Source organism: Candida jiufengensis (assembly GCF_024610255.1).
Source record: "Candida jiufengensis strain CBS 10846 chromosome Unknown scaffold8, whole genome shotgun sequence".
Taxonomy (NCBI): Eukaryota; Fungi; Ascomycota; class Pichiomycetes; order Serinales; family Debaryomycetaceae; genus Lodderomyces; species Lodderomyces jiufengensis.
In genome coordinates, this window is record NW_026261555.1 from 615,268 (window position 1) to 630,425 (window position 15,158).

The window sequence follows — 15,158 nt, forward strand, 5'->3', positions numbered from 1 at the left end:
AACAAATCTATTCAAATTTTTTGTTATTTGGTGTTATACCATGTTTTGTGATATTAAACCCGATAAGATCTGCAAAAAGGCTTCAACATTAACTTTTTTAAATGTATTAACAAATAGTTAATGTTTGGATTGATACTCCTGAAAAAAAACTAATAATGCTTTTTTTTTGATTTCCAAAAATTCTTTAATTAGGTACGAATGGCTCGATTGTGTTTCCTTGCAATTACAGGAACCATGCTTAGTTCCTGGACAAATGTGACACACAAGATATATAGACTTTCCTGTCCTGGATGTGGAAAGGCCCGACAGTGTCTATATGTAGTCTTTAAAGTGGTCTGGATACCTCATGTTGACTATGGTTTTTATGTGAAGAAAACTTTGTTTTCACACTGATACAAATAGTACAGTTATCATAATCTTCGATGATACATTTTTTTTTATTGAAATGTGTATCAATTATTGGATTCTTTTTGAGTTTAGCAAACAATGGGATTAGTTAGACTTGATTGGCTTTCAGTAATGAATTTTCATTTCTTGGACAGATTAGGATAGTAGATGGGATACAATACCGTCTTAATTCATAAACCGACCGTGAGTTGGATATAATAAGTTTTCTTTCATAGCGTGAGTTGAACTTAATAAATGTATTATGTTAGTTGTATTTTATTCGTCCCCGGTGTAATTTTCTCTATATTTCCGAAGATGCTTGCAGAAGAAGATGCTACAATGAACTGGTTTATCGATAACCTTCATTACACTATTTGTATTCCTCTCGTACATCTTTCCAAGAAAATAATAGATGCATATTTGACAACTCATGCTGCTGCAAGATCACATTTACTTCGTAGTTTTACGAAATTTATTTTTAATTGCTTTGGACTGTCAATTTTGAACATTTGATAAGATTTAGCTGCAAAAAAAAAATAATTTACACGAATAATATGGAACAATATTAACCCTTTCATCTCATTCAAGATATTATCACCACTTACAAAGAGATTCTACATATTGGTCCACATTCTAAACCACCCTGTGTGAGCGTTAAACCACAAGGTTTAAATCAATCGAGCGAAAAGGCATAGCAAAATTCATATTAATTCGCTAAACTTTAAAACGTCATTCAGTCAAAACTAACTTACAATTAAGTCCCCTATTCATTTTTAAAAACGAACTGTATTTAATCTTTTTGAAAAAGCAACAGTGATATTATTACAATATTGATCTCTTTATGGTTGATTCCATATCACTTTAAGAAAAAATTATGCAAAACGCACATTGGTTGTGTTTTACGTAACCTAGCAAATCAAATTTCTAAATATTCGTAAATTAACAGTTTAATTAAATATAAGTCTATTGCTATAACCTCAAAATTTGAAACAATATCGAATTACTGGATCTAAAAGAAGTCACTTTGAGAACCCTAATTTCTGATTTCTAAAGCGAGCGTCATCATTATAAACTCTACATCAAAATGAGCACTCTTGTCAACCATTTTGGAATAATAAAGTGGCCAAGATACAAACAAATTTAATAAATTATTAGAATTTATTATATTACTACATAAATTTTTCCAACACCGCTAACTGACTGTCAAAAGCGCAAAAGAAGCTTTGAACTATTTTTAGAATTTTCACATCAAAAAAACAAACATGTGCTGGGTAAAAATGAACACAAGAAGATAAGGTTCAAAGTGTTAAACTAAATATACATACAAAATAATCAGATTTCAAATTTTTTTATTGATGATAGTATGACATTATGAATTTTTACAATATGAATTTAATGAATTATTAATGTAGATCTTATTGTTTGATGTATCACTTTGTTCTACCCCTTTTGTTGCATGAGAAAAAAATTTTAATAAAAAATTTCAAAAGATTTGCGGAACAACAGTAAAATATTGTTCATTCTCAAGGTAACAGAAACTTATTGAAGCACGCTGTAACTTATTAGGTGAAACATGTTCTTGGTGAACAATCAGGTTCGATCATTTATGGGTGGATTGGTTGATGTGGTCTCGATCAAAACTCACTACTATGATGTAAAAAGACATAAGTTGGTATACATTGGTAGGAACCCAACTTTATTTCAAATTTTAATAAAACCAACGTCAAACAATTATGCATGAGCAATACTAAAAGGCATTCATAAGAAAGTTTAATCAATACATTCAGGTCATTTTGATAGATTTATTATTAATTAATCCCCACAAAGTAATCTGTAGGTTGACAATGTTGCATATTTAATCGTGTCAAATTGAGTAATAATTCGGCTTTTGGAGATAATATTAATTAATATCAATGTTTTAATTTACCGATAGGTTTACGAAAAATTTAATTTATTTCCAATTTATATATTCAAATGTGATTTTTCATTTACGAACTTGCAATTTTTGCAATGAATTAATTAATCAATTCAATTACGAATTGCTTGTTAGGGCCAAAGTAGGAAAGAATTATGACAATTATTATGTTTATGTTTATGTTGTTTATGCAATTTTGCCTCGAAGGGCCCCAAAACTTTGAAAATCAAAACAATGATGCGTCAAAAAATTGATTGATAATAATTGGAGTAAAGGTTGGTAAAAGTTCAGGATTTTACTATAAATACTTGATAAAAGTCTTGGTTAACTTAATAAATTGTTTTCCTTTCTTTTTCTTATCATTTCAAAATCAATTAATCCAACTTCCAACAATCGCTTAATTATGAGAATTTCTTCAATCGCTTTATTAGCTTCAACCGTTTTAGCTTCAACCGTTGTAGCAGCTCCAGCTCCAGCTTCATCTTCAGAAGACGCTGCTCCAACTACAACAGAAGCTCCACTTACAACTGATGTTCCAACTACAACCGAAGCTGAGACTACTGAACCTGAACTTCAAATTACCAATTCTAAATATTTCGTTGATGTTGATAATCACATCGTCGATGGATTCGGTGTTCCATTATATTCAACTCAAACAGCGCTTTATGATGGTGCTGAACGTGCTAGTTTCTTTTTAATGAGTTTAAGTTATACTTATTATGAAGGTGGTGGAGGTAATGAAGAATATGTTACTGTTTCATTTTTAGGTGATACTGGACATACCGGTGGACCTGATACCGGTTATACTGTTAGTGCAGAGACAACTCCAATTACAACTACTACTCCACTTACAACTGAAGCTCCAACTACAACCGAGGCTACGACTACTGAACCACAAACTATTAATTCTAAATATCAGGTTGATGTTGATAATCATATTGTTGAACCTTGGGATCTTCCATTATATTCAACTCAAACAGAGCTTTATGATGATGATGAACGTGCTAGTTTCTTTTTAATGAGTTTAAGTTATACTCTTGATTCTAATGAAGAGGGACAATATGGTGGTAAAGCAGATTACGTTACTGTTTCATTTTTAGGTGATACTGGACATACCGGTGGACCTGATACCGGTTATACTGTTAGTGAAGAAACAACTCCGGTTACTGAAGAATCTACCTCTGCACCAACTTTGAATATTGCTCCATCTACTTCAACTCCTGAATCTATTCCATCATCATTATCATCATCAGCTGCTATTAAATCAGGTTGGTCAAATTCTACTGCTTCAGGCTCAGGTGCTTCAACCACTTCTGCTAAAGGTGGCTCTACTTTAGAAACTGCTGCTTCAACTTCAGGTTCAGGTGCTATAACCACTTCTGCTAAAGGTGGCTCTACTTTAGAAACTGCCACTGCTATTGAATCAACCGTCGTCACAATTACATCATGTAGTGAAGGTCATTGTACTCCAATTTCAACTTTCACCACTGGATTAACAACAGTTACTGAAGATTACACGACTTATACTACTTATTGTCCATTATCAACCGAAATTGTACCATCTACAACTGTAATAACTGTTACTAGCTGTAGTGCAGGCCATTGTACTCCAGTTTCATCATACACTACTGGATACACTGTTGTTTCAAAGGAAGAAACAATCTACACAACATATTGTCCATTAACTGCTGTTCCAACTACTATTTATGAATCTACTGCTCATGGTGGTGAAGTTCATACTTTTACAACTGGATGGACCGTTATTACACATGGTGACGTTGAATATACTACCTATTGTCCATTAACTATTCCAACCACCGTTATTGAATCTACTGCTCATGGTGGAGAAGTTTACACTTATACTACTGGTTATGCCGTTATTACTGAAGCAGCTACTGAATATACTTCATATTGTCCACTTACAGCTACCGTTGCCGCTGAATCAGCTTCCGGTACCCTTGTAACCGTTGGATCTCATGCTACTGCTGAAGCATCATCAGTTGCTACTTTAGAAGGTTCAGCCGCTATCAAATCAGTTTCAATTTTAGCTACTTTATTTGCTTTCATTGGTATTTTAATCTAGATTCAATAATTGAGATCAAATCAATTTACTTTATCAATAAAATTGTGTTTTTTACTTTCGACCTTTTTAAAAAAACATTTCAAGTTATATTTGTTCTTTTTCATGTTTCAAAATTTGCTTGCTTTTTAATTATATTTTTTTGTATTTTCTTTTAAGTTTTAAATTTAAATATTTAGATTTTTTATAGCTTTCTTTTTCAATATATTTATTTCGAGTGATATCCAATTGATTTAGGTTGTGACATGTAGTTAGTTTTTGCATGAATGAAATGTTTGATTGAGCATTTCAGGTAGAACAACAAAACTGTAGGCAATTTCTAACCAGCTTATTTATCAAACTAGTCAAACTGTTTTGTGTAACTTTTGCATCAAATTTCTGAAACATTACTAAATATTATCAGATTAACAAAACTCATAAACTTTAAAAACCCTGAACTCAATTTCACGATTATTTTTCACGCATTTTCATCAGATTGTTATGAAGTCATATATTACATTTTAAACGCTAGTCAGTAGTCATAAACTCATACTTTACAACAACTTTGGTGTCAAAAGTAAACGATAAGTATTATAAAATAAAAATGCAAAAGGTAGAAACAAGTCCTTTTTACATCGAAAACCTAAACATTTTAAAAATTAGTATATGTGATTCTCTGTAATTTAGAGTTGAGAGATTGGTTTACTATAGATAAATTTAGTGGGAGATCACCGTCCAGACAGAACTTAAAAAACTAGCTTTCGAAAAAGTCATCACAAGTTTATCATTAAAGTGCTAGTACAATAAATACCTAATCTATAAATAAATTTAATACCCAACAACCCTTAGTTTCTTATCTTGCTTCTTATTCTTTTTATTATGTTTCTTATCAGATTTAGTGGGTAAACTTATAGTCTTCTTATGGAATGGTGAGTTAATTTTACCTTCTATATTATTCATTGCGAAAAATTCTTCATCCAAATCATCACCTGCGCTTTCTAATTTAGCTTGTTTACCACCGTAGAATAAAGTCTTTGGTGTTGTAGTGGTGTTTTCATCTATGTTATTTTCTCCTCCTATATGCATTGAGAAATTCAATTTTGCTAAATCTTTCTTCAAATCAAATTCATGTATTGGTATCCCCCTAATTTTCATCGCATGTTCTATTTGTTGTTGTCTTGATTCTGGTAAATGCTGTAAGTTATATAATTCCTTATTGAATTCTCTACTTTCTGATAAATTAAGTAATTGCCATTCTCCATTCTCCAATTTTACTGGTGGTGGATTTACATACAATAATTTTCCATTAACATAATCTTTTAGTATATATCTTGCAGCTCTTGGTTCATCAGCTGCCCCAAAACCTTGTGTCATGTAACCTCTTGCTCTTGCATACGCGTTTAATAATTCTCTTGCTGTAGGGTATTCTCCATTACCTCCATCTTCAACTTTTTGTATTGGGATATGAATACCATAAACTGCTTCCAAAAAAAATTTGGGTATTCTTTGACATACCAAAGCAGTTGGTGGGATATGTTCTCTTAATTGATCGATTGGTAATACACCATTACATACTAATTCAGCATTAGTGTAAGCGAAATTTGGAAATACTAAACCAGGACAATCACATAATAGTACTTGAGGAGTTAAATGTAAAGTTTGAAAATGTTTGGTTTTACCTGGTGTTGATGAAACTGATACCTTTTTGGAACCTATTAACGCATTAATGGTTGACGACTTACCAACATTTGGATAACCAACTAAACCAATTTGTAATTTTCTATCGGGATATTCTGGATCTTCTTCAAATTTTGGCGCTGAATCCATGAATAATTGTTCTAATTCTTCTATTTTGAGAATTTTTATTGATTCATCTTCTATTTCTTCCATTACTGTATCATTTAAGTCTTGTTTTTGTTCTATTTGTTCCATTTCTTCTTTTTCTTTTTCTAGTAATTCATTAGCTTTTGCAGCTGAAAAAAATACATAATTAATATTCTTCTCTTTTAAATATTGAGCCCATGCTATTCTTTGATCTCTTGTTAATAAATCAGCTTTGTTCACCAACAATAAATTCCTTTTTTGATGATTTGAGTCATTTGTTTCATTAAAACTATCAACGTATTTCTCCAAATCTATTGATCTGAAAAATAATGGATTTCTTGCATCAACAATTTGCACCACTAAATCACATCTTTCAACAACTCTCCATAATTGTCTCCAAACTTCCAAATTTCGTTCGAATGGGGTTAGTAATAAATCATTATTTTCTGTTAAATTTGCTAAATCTCTTCTCCATGATAAAAATGATAAGTTTTCTTGCCTCTCAATTTCTAATTTACTTTGATTTTTATTCCATTTTGGTCTTTTTGGAATTGTAAGTTTGTTTTCAAACATCATGTGCTTTTGTCTCATTGCTAACATTTCATCAGTGGTTAATAAACCATTTGTATTTACTATATTTGTGTTTCCAACTTTTATAATTTTGACTTGTTGACCTTTTTCAGCACTAAAATCGGTATCTGCTAATTGTGCAGTACTTAAAAATTCATCCAAAGCATTCTCTTGTGTGACTGATCTTAGTTTTACCCAATTTGGATCTTTCTTGTCTGTAGTGAATCTCATTTCACCATCTGGTAAGTATTGTATAGCATTTTCTTCTGATCTTTTATTTGCTATTGTTCTACCTAAACCTATTAAATTTTTATTCTTATGATGAACTGGTTTTGGGCCTTTTGGCGCTTTCCATTTCTTCTGTTCCGGATGTAACTGACCTTTATTCCCCGAATCCATTATTGTTTTGTTGTATTAATAATTTAATCTGAAACTAAAGTTGCAATTTTGATTTCTTGTTTGAGAAGAGATTATTATAGAATGTCATATTTTAATATGTCGCATAATTCAAAAATAAGACATTTTTAGATTACCAGCGAATTTATCACTACAGAATTATCTCCAACTTTAGTATTACTTGATATTATCGTACATTAATGATCCTATATATATTGTGAAAGCCATTTGAATGCTTCTCCATATCCTGATCTCATAACAACTGAAACCATAAAAACCTCAATTGGTCTTGAACCATCAGCAACTTTTGAATCTTTACCAGAAGTATTATATAACCCTAATGCATTCTTCAATTCCATTTCACCAACTGCAGTAGGTACATCAATTTTGTTCCCTAAAATAACGAAAGGAACTTGACTTAATTCTTCAATTTTAAACAATGATTCTAATTCAGCTTTCGATTCAGCGAATCTTTCAGGATCAGCAGCATCAACTAAAAATACAATACCATTAACTTCCGGGAAGTAATCTTTCCATAATCTACGAGCTTGTTGATGTCCACCTAAATCAAATGTTGTAAATCTAACTGATCCTATAGCTAATTCTTCTGATGTTGGATGTAAAGTTGGTTGTAAAGTTGCTAATCTATCATTTTTTAACATATGTAATAAAGTTGTTTTACCTGCATTATCTAAACCAAGAAATAATAATTTTGCATGTTTATTCCATAAACCTAATGAGGCTAAAACATCTTGGACTATTTTAAATTGTTAGTATTATAATTGATTGGGAATATTACCATTTTCTTGTTGACAATAGTAAATTATAAACATACACCAATCAAAAATCCACATGTTTTATGAGGTTGCAATCTATTATTAATTAATGAAAAGAAAATATGAATTGAATATGTAGTTAATAAATCAAAGTTGATGAAATTTTGGAGACGAAAAAAAAATGTGATAACAAAACTTGTCAATATGCTACCAATTTAGTTTTGAAAATTAATATATCATAATTTGCCTTACAATTTAATGAATTATACATTGAATTAGGCTAGATCTTACTTCTCCTTTGATTTTAAAAAGGACATTTAACGAATTATTCAAATTAACTTTGACAGTTTTCCACTTTTAACTCAACGATATCAAATTTTATTGTTGTAAAAATTTAAATCTAGTCCGATCTTGTGTCAGAGTCGTATAATTTGGTTAGTTTCTCTCTATTTTTTCTTTTTTCTGGGTCGAATATTCCGTGCTACATAATTATGTTAAATTTATTTAGTTAATTATCTTTTTCATCTAATCGGAGTCTTTGCAACCACTTTTATTTTATATTACTTGATGAAATTCTAGATAGACTTAGGGAAGATCATGCTTCAATACTACTATGCATCAAGGAGACTACTACGACTAAACTATAACATATATCGATTAAATTCTACCAAAACCTCCACAAATAATGCAAATTCATCATCAAATTCAAATTCGTCTACTGATCCAAATTCAGCTATAGTAGATCGAATGAAACAGATACTAGAGGAAAAAATTACAACTCAACTGTCAAATATATCATCAATGAGAAAAACAGATTCAACTATAAATAGTATATTAGATAAATACGATTTTGGCAACAAAGAACAACAAGATTTTAAACAAGCACAGTCATATATCAAAAGTGAACCATTATTAAATCAAAATAAGCATGCAAGAGATATTTATAATTCCAAACCATGGGATGGCTCAGAATCAACTCATGACTCCAATTTAAGAATGATCATAGACACAACCCCTAAACCAATGAATGATCCGATGAGTACTTTTAAAGCAAAACGTAAAAGGTCGTCAAATGATAGATTATCAACTGCAAAAGACATAAGTTTAGATTACAAACTTAATAAATCACCAGAGGATAAAGAAAAAGAAAAATTTAGAGAAATGTACAGAGAAAAACTTTTAGGTCCTTCAATGTTTTTGAATAAATCTTCATTATCTTCTATAGATTTTGTCGGTTCATTAGCAGGTAACAAGATAAATGCTTCAATAAATCAACAAACTGGAAAGTTTGATTCACCAGAAATGAATAATGTTAGAGGTAAACCATTAAGTAAAGAACACTTGAAAAATTGTACTGATACCAACTATTTTATGAATCAAGTGTTGAATAAACAAGATATTTTACCTCCATGGATTGAGAACCAACAGAGCCTAGGAAAAACAATTGTTGCATTTAGGGCAAATTTGGACGAAATGTGGTTCAAATGGATTTTAAATGATTCAATAATGCAAAATATTGTGAATCGAGCTAGTACGGTTGATGAGATATTGGATTATTATGAGATTAATATTTCCAAAATTACAATGGAAGATAATTCATTGAGTGATTCTGATTTAAACTACATTGATGCTAAAGTGAATTTACTAAACTCGGAAATTAGACATTATAATTTACAATGTCCAAGTTTAATAGGTCACAAGCACAAATTAAATAAAGACAAAGAAATCAAAGATTCATATTGGAGAACATTAGAAAACTTCTCATCATTAATTATTCCATGGTTTAATATTCACAAAAAAGCTAAGAGAAATTCAAGATTAGTTGATAGGAATAAATTAAGTGGACCAAATAAAGTTTTAAAAGCTTTAAGTCTCAAAGGATCACCTGAAATTCATGTAAATACAGAAATAGATACCAAGTTGCATTTATGGCAAGCTGTAAAAGATATATTCAAAAAAGATCAAAAAAGAAGTAAATAGTCAAAAGTTTTGTATATAGTTTTCCAATAAAAACAATTATTTATTCCCAGTTACTGAATTTTAGTCTATAGATAATATATGAAATTACTATGACAACCAATGGGAAAAGTGATATTACTCTTGGATGTATAAATTGTCTTTTTGGCTGTCTCAAGGCATGTTCTAAATTATTTACAAATTCATAACTTGTTTCAGTTCTTGAAAATTTATCAACTGCTCTATGATATCCATTTTCACCTAATTGTTTTTTAATTTCAGGACTAGTTTCATTATAATATTTAATCATAATTTTAGCCCATTTTTCAAAATCATTTGTTTCAATAAATCCAGTAGCTTCATTTATATTGGACCCATCATAATTTATTATTGTTTCTAATGGACCTCCAAAATTTTTTGCTAGTACGGGGGTTTTATATAGCATACTTTCTACTGGGACAATACCGAAATGTTCTCTTGTTGGTGTATATAATAGAATTTCTGCATTTTGTAATAATGAATTTTTAAGTGATGTTTTAATACTTGGTAAAAATAATACGTCTGTTGAAGGTGGCATTATAATTAGTTTGCCCCGGATAGTGAAATTTGTTAATTTTAAGTTATCACATAAAGTAGTTAATTCCTTTAAATATTCTACATTTTCTAATACTCTTGCATCGTACCCACCTGCAATTACTAATCTTGGTTTTCCAGGTAAGATTTTTTTCAGTTTTGCAAATGCTTTAATTGCTAGTTCTATATTTTTTGATCTTTCGAATCTATTTATTGATAAAAAGTATTTTGAGTTCTTAAAGAAATTCAATACTTCTTTATTTGATTCTGAATTATGCTCTATATTTTCCGTATCGACACATGGATAAATGACTCCTGGATTTATTGATGATAAATTTGTGAAAGTATCGTGAAATATCTTTTTAGTGAAGTTTGAATTAACTACTATTTGATCACTTATACCCGTTGTCCGTTCTTCAATAAAATCAAAAGGAATTCTATAAAGTTTTTTAAATAAACTTAATCTTTTAGTCAACAATTGATCTGGGAAATGACAATAAAACAATACTCTAGCTCTTGGCTCACTGAAAAAATTCAATAATGGGATACAAAAACTCAATTGATCAACAATGAAAAAATCAAATCCACTAATAGATCCAGTGATAATTAACATAATGGTTAAATAAAGTTGTCTTAAAATTGCAAATAAAATATGAAACCTCTTGTAAAAATTAGTAGGTAACCAATCTCCAAACACTACAACTTTTAATTTTCCAGAACTTATTTCATCAAAACAATGTTGATAATCACAATGTGAAGTATATATTGTTATTTCATTACCTAACTTTTGTAATCCTATTGCGGCATCAACAACTAAGCGTTCAGCTCCTCCAATTCCTAGATCTGGGTGTATGAATGCTATACGTCTGGGTTTTTCAATTGATTCCGTTGACATTTAATGGTTGATTGTTACTTGGTTGATTGATAAGGGTGATTAAATTTTAATGTTGCAATTTACGCGTAAAATTTAATTTGAAACGTTTTTCTTTAGATGCAAAAAATTAAAAAACAAAAAAGACTCACAACTACAACAAATTTGAATTGTAAATGCTAGACTATATTTACAAATTAAATACTTTACTATATAATTTCAATTTCACTTGATTTTAAAGCTTCTTCTTTCAATTTAGCTTCTTCTTCTCTTGCAATTTTATTTTTTAATTTTTCAGCTTTTCTATCCCATCTTGTATCTTCTGGATTGAAACCTGCTTCATTTGATCCCCATGTAGCCCATTCTGGAGTTGGCTTGATATAGTCAATATCAACAAATTCTTGACCTGATTCTAATAATTCAAAGAATTTAGGATAATTTATATGTGTATGCCAAATTCCATTAATTTTAAACTTGGTATCTGCTATTAATATACAACATGAATGAGCATGTTCTGCTGCTATGTCGTAACTTAATCCTCTTTTTTGTAATTCTTGATTTAATTGAGTGACAAAGTTTTTACATTCTTCATAAAATGGAATATTTTGCATAGTTAAAGGATTACCATTACCATTTGATGAACCACAGAAAGTGGCACCTTTAATTTCAATTTGTGAAGGTAATGCTCTTTCTACCATATCTGCATAACTTTCAATATCTGTCATATTAAAACCTTTAACTAATGTTAATCTGAAAACAGTACGTTGATGTTTTTGAATTGTTCTTAAAATATCTAAACATGACATCATTCTTTCCCAAAAATCACTATTTAATGGTCTATCGACTTTCTTTAAATCTTGTTTTGTTGGAGCATCTATACTAACATATAATTGAGTAACTTTCGATAATTTTGCCAAGTTATCTGGATGTTGAGCATTACAAACTAAAAATGAACTTATATGTTGTTTATGTAACATATCAACAAACTCGTTGATGTGTGGATAAAAAATAGGTTCTCCAACAAGTGATAAAGCACAATGTTTAACTTTAAAAGCTTCTTGAAAACGATCCATTTGTATACCGGGTACTCCTCTCATTTGTTTTATCTTTTGATAATGACCTTGTAATGCACCCTCCATTACTTTTTCAGGTGGATCTAATTCCCATCTCCAATTGGATTTAGCTACAGGGTTAGTACCATGTCTCCAACAAAATACACATTTATTTGAACATGCTAATGAAGGAGTTGTTTCCATACATAAATGAGATTTTATACCATAAAATGCAAATTTATAACATGATCCTCTTCCTCTTAATGCTGATTTTGTCCATCTACAAATTTTAACACCTGAATGAGATCCAACTATTGTATATCCTTGTTTTGTTAATGATTTATAAGTTGGTGAATCCTTGGCAACCATTTGTTTTATTTCTAATTGTTGTTGTGATGATCTTGTTGCAGATCCACCTGATTTTCTTATAATATCACCCATATCTTCAACATCAACTAATGTATCTGCATCATCACTATTTCCCTCCTCGTCTTCTTTATCACTATCATCAAATTCACCATCATCATTTTCATCAATATAAAAAGGTTCGTCATCAACTAATAATTCACTGAAATTTTGTATCCATTCTTGAGCTTTTGGTTCTCCTTCATATTTCATACATACTTCCCCTAAAGGATATAATCTTCTACCACCTAATTTACCTAACCATTTATCAGTTAATTTGGCTTGATAACAGAATTTATCACCTGACCAACTTTCTGAATCACCTAATCCTAATACTGCAAAACCCAACAAAGATCTCAAAGGATATTTATCAACTCTAAAATCTTGGTATGTATCGATCAAATGTTCTAAAAAGTAATCAATAGGTGAATCAGTTTCATAAGATGGTAAAACTAATAAATAAATATTCTTAACTTCTTCTCCTTGGTCGTTGATTTTTGGGGTTTTTAAAAAATATTTTTCTAAATCATCAACGTCATCATCTAAACTTAATAATTTTGGTTTATATTTTAATTCCATATTTTCTAGTTTATTTTGTAAATTTTTCGCAATTCTTAATGATGATCCAGTTAATGTTGTGTAAAAAATATATATTTGAGATTGTTTCAAGTCTACTTGAGTTTGAGTTAATATTGGTGAATTTGACTTGGGTATGGTGGTATTTGGTTTATTAGCTTTTATTAATTTTGGTGATCTTTTAGCTCTTGTGGTTCTTATTGATCTAGTTGGAATATTTGAAGTTGAAGATGGTGTAAAAGTGGTTGAAGTAAAATCTATTGCATATATTGGTGAATCTACACTTTTGGATTCTTTTGGATTTATGACATTTTGTTTGTTTGGTATTGGTTGATTATCAATTATCGTAGTTTGAGATGATTTTGATTTCTTTTTTTCTAAACTATATAAATATACTAGTATATATGATGATAGTATTACTGTCAATCTTCCTTGATTAAAGTAATATATTATACTGCATAGTATTAATAATGATGTACCCCAACCCATATTATAAATTGTTGATAAGTTGATAAATAGAATTGAGTTAAAATGATTGCAAAATTGATATTAAAAAAATATTTTTTTATTTTTTTTAATATTAATAGATTTTATTATTAAGTAATAAATTATATAATCAAATGCAGTTATATTACGTAATAGATATGAGACATATTAAATATTTTGAAACCTGGTAGTGTAATCAGTTACAAGTTTTTCTTGACTATGTAATTAACTTATTTTATTATGTATTAATATATTACTTTAGTCATTATATCATTATATCATTTGTATTTATCATTATCATTATCATTATCATCATAAACCTTCTCTAAACTTAATTTTTATTAACTCCAATTCTTTCATTTTTAGATTTTATTTGACGATCTTGTAAACTTTCATTTTGTTTATAATCAGGTAATATACCTTCACCACTATTATTTAATTGTTCTTGTAATAATATACTTGAAGGACTTAAATCAGTATTATTATGATTTTGATGTAAATTACTATTATTATTTATTGTTGTTGAAGTATTTTGTTGAGAAGTTTGTGAAACATTTTGTTGTTGTTGAGGTTGTTGTTGTTTTAGTAATTTTTGTTGTTCTATAAATTCATCAAATTCTAATACATCTTCTGGTGATAATTTTATTGTAGTTGGTTCTCTTCTAAGCATTTTTTTTTTTGACCAATGGTATTAAAACAGTTGATTATCGATAAGCTATTAGTCTGATAATGTAAATCTTTTGTTAATTTATAAATTGAAACAATTCGAATATACAAATGTTATAAATGTAAGAACTCTAAAGGAGAAAAATGAAATTTGGTTGTAAAAAAAAAATTAAAAATTATTTTTAAATTTAATTAATATTGAGATTATCAAAACATTTTTTATTTTATCATCTTTTAAGAATTGTTTAATCATCAAGTTTAAATTTATTAAATTGTATTAAAATCTTAGGGCAAAAACTTCATAATTAAATCAAATTTATAAGATTCATGCATTAAAGATCTAATATTTATTTATTAATTGAATTATCAATCTTTCATTATCAAAACAATTATCCACTTTCAAATCTACACTACTTATCACAAAACTATTCGTAAATACAAAAGCAACCACATAATATAAATCACAATAAAAAGGTTCTTTAAATCATTTCTCAATATAATTCATTTCAAATAGGAATATTTTCATTATTGTATATTAAATAGAAAGAAATCATCACTCATTTAATATCAATAAAGAGTTATCAATATTATATACATTTGTTTGAAATCAAAGGAGGAAATTAAAGAATCTTAAACATCAATATTA

The 15,158-nt window shown here is 29.1% G+C and overlaps 7 protein-coding genes across 7 annotated transcripts; 2 read left to right on the forward strand and 5 right to left on the reverse strand. All coding sequences in view use genetic code 12, as the record gives it.

Annotated features, from left to right (window-relative positions):
• Window positions 1-2,705: 2,705 nt before the first annotated feature.
• KGF54_000564 (uncharacterized protein) lies at window positions 2,706-4,385 on the forward strand (the record flags this gene model as incomplete). Its single annotated transcript, XM_051766456.1, has 1 exon — window positions 2,706-4,385. The coding sequence occupies one exon, from the start codon at window positions 2,706-2,708 to the stop codon at window positions 4,383-4,385; it is 1,680 nt and encodes a 559-aa protein (XP_051622553.1).
• An 804-nt stretch (window positions 4,386-5,189) lies between these two features.
• Window positions 5,190-7,154, reverse strand: KGF54_000565 (putative GTPase; the record flags this gene model as incomplete). Its single annotated transcript, XM_051766467.1, has 1 exon — window positions 5,190-7,154. One exon carries the CDS (start codon window positions 7,152-7,154, stop codon window positions 5,190-5,192), a length of 1,965 nt encoding a protein of 654 aa, XP_051622554.1.
• Window positions 7,155-7,357: 203 nt separating this feature from the next.
• On the reverse strand, window positions 7,358-8,005 carry SAR1 (Arf family GTPase; the record flags this gene model as incomplete). The annotated part of the gene is made up of 2 exons (XM_051766478.1): window positions 7,358-7,908; window positions 7,987-8,005. The coding sequence occupies 2 exons, from the start codon at window positions 8,003-8,005 to the stop codon at window positions 7,358-7,360; spliced, it is 570 nt and encodes a 189-aa protein (XP_051622555.1).
• Window positions 8,006-8,728: 723 nt separating this feature from the next.
• KGF54_000567 (uncharacterized protein) lies at window positions 8,729-9,907 on the forward strand (the record flags this gene model as incomplete). The annotated part of the gene is made up of 1 exon (XM_051766489.1): window positions 8,729-9,907. One exon carries the CDS (start codon window positions 8,729-8,731, stop codon window positions 9,905-9,907), a length of 1,179 nt encoding a protein of 392 aa, XP_051622556.1.
• A 40-nt stretch (window positions 9,908-9,947) lies between these two features.
• ALG2 (GDP-Man:Man(1)GlcNAc(2)-PP-dolichol alpha-1,3-mannosyltransferase) lies at window positions 9,948-11,351 on the reverse strand (the record flags this gene model as incomplete). Its single annotated transcript, XM_051766494.1, has 1 exon — window positions 9,948-11,351. The coding sequence occupies one exon, from the start codon at window positions 11,349-11,351 to the stop codon at window positions 9,948-9,950; it is 1,404 nt and encodes a 467-aa protein (XP_051622557.1).
• Window positions 11,352-11,536: 185 nt separating this feature from the next.
• On the reverse strand, window positions 11,537-13,849 carry KGF54_000569 (putative tRNA 4-demethylwyosine synthase; the record flags this gene model as incomplete). The annotated part of the gene is made up of 1 exon (XM_051766495.1): window positions 11,537-13,849. The coding sequence occupies one exon, from the start codon at window positions 13,847-13,849 to the stop codon at window positions 11,537-11,539; it is 2,313 nt and encodes a 770-aa protein (XP_051622558.1).
• Window positions 13,850-14,177: 328 nt separating this feature from the next.
• On the reverse strand, window positions 14,178-14,516 carry KGF54_000570 (uncharacterized protein; the record flags this gene model as incomplete). Its single annotated transcript, XM_051766497.1, has 1 exon — window positions 14,178-14,516. The coding sequence occupies one exon, from the start codon at window positions 14,514-14,516 to the stop codon at window positions 14,178-14,180; it is 339 nt and encodes a 112-aa protein (XP_051622559.1).
• Window positions 14,517-15,158: the final 642 nt, after the last annotated feature.